At 47.0% G+C, this 7474-nt stretch overlaps 1 protein-coding gene across 4 annotated transcripts; it reads right to left on the bottom strand.

Annotated features, from left to right (window-relative positions):
- Positions 1–1622: 1622 nt before the first annotated feature.
- LOC109782927 (uncharacterized) lies at positions 1623–7146 on the bottom strand. Of its 4 annotated transcripts, none has more exons than XR_002237615.4 (4): positions 6372–7146; positions 6081–6145; positions 2014–2137; positions 1623–1905 (listed from the first exon to the last, which is right to left on the bottom strand). XR_002237615.4 is itself a non-coding variant. In XM_020341558.4 (2 exons), the coding sequence occupies exon 1, from the start codon at positions 7063–7065 to the stop codon at positions 6373–6375; it is 693 nt and encodes a 230-aa protein (XP_020197147.1). In that variant the 5' UTR covers positions 7066–7140; the 3' UTR covers positions 5880–6145; position 6372. The 4 variants fall into 4 exon arrangements, 1 of the variants encoding a protein (XP_020197147.1); XR_002237612.4 differs by having other exon boundaries at positions 2014–2266; positions 6372–7145; XR_002237613.4 differs by having other exon boundaries at positions 2014–2263; positions 6372–7145.
- Positions 7147–7474: the final 328 nt, after the last annotated feature.

Here is a 7474-nt window from a genome sequence, read left to right as displayed (position 1 = left end):
GCAAAGAGCTTTGTGAAGCTTGTCTCTCCTTCAACATCAAGGAAGACAAGGGCTTCTTCCTCGACAAACCAAAGGGGCCATGTAATGAATTCATGAGTGCAACGGGGACAATTGACCTCTTCATTTCCTTTATGAGGTTTGTAAAAATTTATATCACGTAGGACAGTTGCATATGAGAACTTCATGGTCGGGAGCAGGTCATCTCGGTAGCCTGGGGTTTCTGCTGGGGAGGGGGGTGAGAGATGCTGGGAGGCGTGAAGTTGCCAGTTCTGAGAGCGGAGGCGGCACGGGAGAACTTGTCAATGTAGTTTGCACTTTTTTATTGTCATACTAATGCTGATGAGTCTTTGTAATATGCTTTCAGGGCTGAGATGCATAACATAAGCATACATGAAAGAGTGTCACCTCTCTTGCGGCCAGGGTAGGCCTCAACGGTCCATCCATGATAGGAAATATAGACGGATGAAACCCGTTAAAAAAGTAACAGTCCACACAACATGTAACTGCCCAACATCATCACAACGTCACAAAACCAGTGATTGCACAATAACTTGACGAGATGTTACCAATCTTTTTACGGGACACAGAGCAATATTCTGTTTCAGCAAACCAGCCAATGATTTGATCATTTGGCACAACGCCAGTCAGTTTCTGCTATGTTTCGCCAACATAGTGTTGCATGCCTGCAGTTGTTGAACCAGAATTGAGCAGCAACACTCTGGTAGGGGTTGGACAAAATGTCACCAACCTGACGTCCTACTTGATACAGCTCTACATACAACTCAGCTTCAGAATGAGCTGCTATGTCCTTTGCCTGCAATTTGTAGCGCAGATAACAGAGATCGTCCGTGCTAGCAAAGAAATGAACTGCCAGACCTGTTGAATACTGCCAGGATGCATGTAGGCGTTAATTTGTACTAGTACCTCCGTTCTAAAATATAAGACGTTTTGGCAGGCTAAACTAGCCTACCAAAACACCTTATATTTTGGAATGGAGGTAGTAGTACAATAACTATGCAAACATGCTCTTCCTGACCTTCTGTATGGTCAAGGTTAAAGAAAATGCATGATTCATGCACCGGTTTTCTCATAGGATAAAATGGGATCATGTCAACAGAAATGTGAGTAGGATCAGAGGGAGTCATGTAAGGACTGAGACGCAAGTGGGGAATTTTGGATAGGTTCGTCCCTGATTAAGGGATTGAACGAGGAATCTTGCCTGAAGGAGGAGCAAAATCTAGCTACAGTACACTAGAGAAATTAGTTTACCTCCTTTCTTACTACTCATTCAAGCATCGAACAGAATACATATAGCCAGCCTGGCTTACAACGGTGAGGAATATAAACAATGACTAGTGAAAGTTCAGAGTAAAACAGTATCAACTGAAGTAATGCGACTGTAAGTAAAATGGATCACAGCCATTCAACCATCTGGTGCTCGAAGTAGTTCTACCGTCCGATAACTGAATCGGTATCTTCCTTATATGATATAGATACTGGTTCAGTAGGGTCCTGACACATCACCCTTGCAACAGTGACAAATAAAGATGAAGAGGCGAATTTTGGGTTTCTATCTATACGTTTGGGGTCCCCTGACAAGTTTTCTTCCAAAAAAAGGACGATGAGAAAATAAATAAATCCATTATTTGTGAAAGAAATGCTAATAAAGGCATCCAAGAGTAGAATGCGAGAATCAAAGATACAATTAACTGATTAACTCTGTTGCCCTATAGCTGTGGAGATGGATTGAGTACCTGTACTGCAGAAACACCACACTCAATAAATTCCCCTATGTACACTACAGATTATATCATGACTGATACGATTGTTCTAGTCCTCTGTACATGTCTACATGACAAAGATTCACCATCTGAGCTCTAGCAGGAAAAGAAAGCCTTAATGTACCTATCACAACAAAAATATCCCAGGTCAAATTTGTAAAATAAAACAAAACTGATGCCACAAATAATCCAACTTAATATTCCTCCAGTGAAAATAATTTTCTGTTGATACCTGTACTACTATGAAGACTATAATGAAGGGAATTGGTGGTGGTGGTCCGTTTCATTCTCCTCTCAGGCTCTCACCCCCTTGCACGTAGGATTGGCCTTCTCCTCCTTTGATTACATTTCCCTTCCTGCTATAGCCCAAGAGACAATATATTATGGTTGTCCTTAACAGGTCCTCATCCATCGCCTCCCCTCCACAACTCGAATTCAAATAAGACCACCTCGCTGCTCCTTCATCCCAGTTCTGCTTTATTCTTCTTTATTCAGAGCACAAAGACAGAAGACTGCATTACACACTGTGCAACTAATTTAATTACAACTTTGTTATGCCCAACAGACGTTTTGTGTGACGAATCTAGAAGTCTGAGGTCAGAGAGGCTTTAAAAAGGATGAAAGGAGGCAAGGCGATTGGCCCTGATTGTATACCCATTGAGGTCTGGAGAGGCCTTGGAGACATAAAGATAGTATGGCTAAGCTTTTTAACCTCATTTTTCGGTCAAACAAGATGCCCGAACAATGGAGGCGAAGTACATTAGTACCAATCTCCAAGAACAAGGGGGTGTCCAAAGTTTTACTAATTACCGTGAAACTAAGTTCATGAGAGAGAGAGAGAGAGAGAGAGCATCGCTTAAGAAGAACGACAAGCGTGACGAAAAATCAGTTTGGTTTCATGCCTGCGAGGTCGACCGTGGAAGCCACTTTCTTGGTACGATAACTTATAGAGAGATACATAGGGTAAAAGAAGGACATGCATATGGTGGCCATTAGCTTGGGGCCTACGATAAGATACCACAAAATGTCATGTGGTGGGCCTTGAAGAAACACAAACTCCCAACGTAGTACATTACCCTCATCAAGGGCATTTTCAATAATGTTGTGACAAGTGTTCGAACAAGTGATGGTGGCACTAATGACTTTCCAATTAAAATAGGGCTACACGTGGGTCAGCTTTGAGCCCTTATCTTTTTTTGTTTTGGTGATGGATGAGGTCATAAGTGATATACAAAGAGATATCCCAAGGTGTGCTCTTTGCGGATGATGTACTAGTATCCCTAGACGGGGGAGGGGGTACATATATGAACATCATATCCAATCTGTTCTGAAACAGCCATGTTTAGTTGAACATGCCAGTGTCACCATAACCTTAATAATTGATGTTTGATGTTTCAAGTTCAACATAAAACATGTTTAGAGTTTCAGATACTTAAAGTATTGACTCTGGTTTTTTAGGACTTATAGGTTCATAGACAAAGCAGTTGAGATACCCAGTAGAGCAGTTATGTTAAGCTTCATGCACTAGCCAACGCAACCAAAAGTCCGAACTGATGGAAAGGGCTAGTGCAATCCACATATACTGTAACACCCCCTCTCACGTGTGACGGGGAAGACAAGTCAACACGTGCAACCGGAAGAGAGCGACGGCGCGCGAAACTCACATATGACTAAGAGGCCTATACGTGGACACAAATGGGAGCTGGTAATGCTCAGGAAGAAAGAAGGGGTCATCTTTTTGATTTTTATTCCACCCTCATGTACCCTTCTTTGCATTTTTTCTAAAGCCTGTTCAACCTCATATCACCATTGCGAAAGCCAGGACTTGAACTCAAGACCTTGGGCTCTGATACCATGTTAGGAAAGCAACTCATCTCTATTGAAGGCCCATGGGGCATATATATATTACATAAGACTTGAGGTGCAAGGAAAGTAAACATAGACTAATACTTCCTAACAAGTGTCGTCGTAGCATGAAGAGTCTTCAAAACCTGTCGAGTCGCCAAAGGGGATACCGAAGAGATTGCACATCAGAGGAAGACGCTGCATCAATAGAAGATACAAGAGAAGTATCAAGAGAAGATGGGTTGTCAAAAGAAGATGGCACATCAAGAGAATGAAGCATTGCTTAAAGAATCATGGCCCATGAAAACCGACGGCGAAAGAAGCTCGACGGCAAGAGAATGGGCTTAGATTAAAAATGCAAAGAGAGGCCACAGAAATCCTATAGAGAGGACAATGACCAGAAAAAGGCTGACGGACAAAGCTATGGTGGACTCGCTTGGCATGAGAAACACAAAATATCAACGGATTTGGTGGACGCAGCGGAAATTATACTAGAAAACTAGGAAAAAGAGCACGCGACACCCCAAAAAAATTGCTTGAAGCGTGAGACAGCAGCTAGCAGGCACGGGCGAACGCAGTAGCAAATCATAGCAGCAAAGGGCAGTAGGAACAGCAGCAGCACGCAGATGGACATGCAAGCGCAGAGCATGCAATTGGGAGCAGAGCAACACAAGTGCAGAGACATAGCTAGGCAAGCAGCATACGCTGGTAGAGCCTCACATGGGGCAGCACTCGAATCGGGCAAGGAAGCAGCCGGGCAGGACGGTAGCCGGTGGATTGACAGAGGTGACCAGCGGATCGGCGACCTTGGACGGGATCCACGAGCAGAGAAGGCAGCCGGCGGCCCAACCTGGCTGACGCATGGACAACGCCAAAGAGATCGACATGTGCAGCCGCTCCTGACTGAATCAGCGGATGGCCTTGTCCATCGCGTGCAGCCGCTCCCGCCCTTGTCCAGCAGAGGCGTGCAGCCGCATCTGCAGCGGGGGCCAGGTCAGGGTGCTGACCAGCAGGCCGGGGTGATGTGCATGTGCAGATCAGGAGGGTAGCACATACGCAGCACGTTGATGTAGATTGAGGCATGCTGGAACAAGAGGGAGCAGCGTCAACCATCGGGGGAGAAGGGCAGCAGCGCGAGCAAGATTGGATCGGGAGATCGAGAGGAAGAACCCGATCGGGAGGGCGAGTTGCGGTGCCCGAAAAAAATAACCTAAGCTCTAATACCATGTTAAGCTTCATGCACTAGCCAACGCAACCAAAAGTCCGAACTGATGGAAAGGGGTAGTGCAATCCAAAAATATACTGTAACAAGTTAAAAGGGGTATATCAGTTGTCTCTAGTTACAATTCATCTTTCCTGGCATTTTTTTCCTGAGATGTGAACCATCGAATCAAAGCCGGATGGATGAAGTGGCGCCTAAGCTGCTGGCATTCTCTGTGACAAGAGAGTGCCACAAAAGCTTAAAGGCAAGTTCGACCCGCAATGTTGTATGGCGCTGAGTGTTGGCCGACTAAAAGGCGACATGTTCAACAGTTAGGTGTGGCGGAGATGCGTATGTTGAGATGGATGTGTGGCCACACGAGGAAGGATCGAGTCCGGAATGATGATATACGAGATAGAGTTGGAGTAGCACCAATTGAAGAGAAGCTTGTCCAACATCGTCTGAGATGGTTTGGGCATATTCAGCGCAGGCCTCCAGAAGCTCCAGTGCATAGCGGACGGCTAAAGCGTGCGGAGAATGTCAAGAGAGGGTGGGGTAGACCGAATTTGACATGGGAGGAGTCCGTTAAGAGAGACCTGAAGGATTGGAGTATCACCAAAGAGCTAGCTATGGACAGGGGTGCATGGAAGCTTGCTATCCATGTGCCAGAGCCACGAGTTGGTTGCGAGATCTAATGGGTTTCACCTCTAGCCTACCCCAACTTGTTTGGGACTAAAGGCTTTGTTGTTGTTGTTGTTGTGGAGTTATTCAGCACAGTACTTGCTTGCCCTCCACATCTTTGGGTGTTGAAGTGTGTTATTATTTCCATTTGTTAGCTTCCGATTATTCCATTCCATTTTCTCTCTAAAGTTCCATTTTGTGGGTAAGGAAACGTGTATTGACCTGGTCAGGTGCTGTCCAAACATGTATCGATACCTTATAATGTGATTGATATGTCCTATTGCTGTACAAACTTGTTGCTTGTCGCAAAGCATCTCTATGTGGAGTGCTAAACTAACCCAAAAATAACTATCAGGAACAGAACCAAGGCATATCAGGAATATACATGTTTAGAGTCTGAATTCTGGACAACATTCTGTGAGGAAGGAGGGAGATGGTACTAATAGTCAGCATACCCATTGGATTAAAATTGCATATTCAGTTAACCAACAACAGAGGGCCAAAGTAAGCAACACATCTTCAATGTAACTAACTACAGCAAAGCCACAAAGCATTATACATGTCACATTTACCATATTTGGTCTTCAAGGGGATCGTTCATTCCACCCCCAAATATATAACAATATAAAAACGAGTCCTGAAAAGAGAGAAACACTTGCATTTAGTACTCAGCATCAGACTTGTTACTACAGTATTTCAGTTCACAATGCTCTAACAAATTTCGTTTACATAATGCATAAGATCACTAATTTGTGTATCAAAATAACTCCTCCTTCTGCTCTCTTTGCGAAGCCTGTGTGATTCAACCCTAGATATTTTGCAACTTACAAGTTCAAGATAAGAATCAAGGTAAGTTTGCTTACATCAGTCACTCTCGTTGACTTCGCTGCCTGCGCCTGTCCGACGGAGGCCGTCGTGCGCAGTAGCCAGAGATGGGTCGATTGACGCGGCGGTCTTGAAGGAGTTCCTGGCTTCGGCAGTGAGGCCCTTCCTCTCGTAGCACTCGCCAAGCAGAGCATGAGCGCGGGGGTTCTCGGGGCTAAGGCGGACGGCCTCGGTGAGATCTGCGGCGGCCTGATCGAGGCGGCGGCGGCGGTTAAGCGCTAGCGCGATCTCGGCGCGCTTGGCGAGCGCGTCCCCGCGCTCCCGCGGTTCCAGGGATCGCGCGAGCGGCGGCGCCAGGGCGACGTCGAGGGTGCGCAGCGCGGGGAGGCGGTGACCCTGGAGGTCGAGGGCGAGGGCCTTGAGGATCAGCGGCGCTGCGTCGCGGGGGTCGAGCGCGATGGCGCGGTCGGCCTCGGCGAGGGCCGCGCGGGCGAGCGGGCCCGGGGGCTTCGGAGCAGCGGCTCGCGCGCGGGCGAGGAGCTGGGCACCCAGCGCGAAGTGCCGGCGCGATTGAGCGGCCGAGGAGCCGCTGGCGCCGCGGCGGAGACGATGGGCAACTCGGCGGGGGAGGGAGTGGAGGGCCACGAGCATACCCGCGGCGAGGACGAAGAGGAGGCACTGGACGACGGCCTCCGGCCAGGTAGCGGCGGCTCCAAAGGCCAGGACTGTCATGGCTTGATCTCGGTGCGGTTCAGCTTGGGTCGAGCTCACTCTTGAAACTTAAAAGTTGGAACTGGTGTCTCAAAAAAAACTTAAAAGTTGGAACTTATAATGAACGGAAACACTAAAAATCTTACCTGAGTTTGGGGTAATAACGGTACAGCCCCATACGCTCATACATACACTCATTTATATAAACGTATGCACCCAGGACCGCCGCCGGCGGCGGCTGTTGGCCTGCTAGTTTCTTCTCGAAACTATGTTGTAGGTGATCTTACGAGGGTTCTCCTCTCTTTACTTGTTGTCCCTTAGCAAAGACGGGTTTGCTGTTCTCCTGTCGGCTAGAGTTTCTCTTTTGGCGTTCCCCGTTGTTTCGACAGTCGCTGCCTGTTAGAATTTGCTGGTCTTGATAATCTGACGA

Source organism: Aegilops tauschii, chromosome 6 (assembly GCF_002575655.3).
Source record: "Aegilops tauschii subsp. strangulata cultivar AL8/78 chromosome 6, Aet v6.0, whole genome shotgun sequence".
NCBI lineage: Eukaryota > Viridiplantae > Streptophyta > Magnoliopsida > Poales > Poaceae > Aegilops > Aegilops tauschii.
The sequence above is the reverse complement of the archived record's forward strand: the minus strand, read 5'-3'. Positions and strand labels throughout refer to the sequence as shown.

Bases quoted from the DNA above. Each gene is read 5' to 3' on its own strand.
- LOC109782927 (XM_020341558.4), bottom strand. From the start codon at position 7,065: ATGACAGTCCTGGCCTTTGGAGCCGCCGCTACCTGGCCGGAGGCCGTC.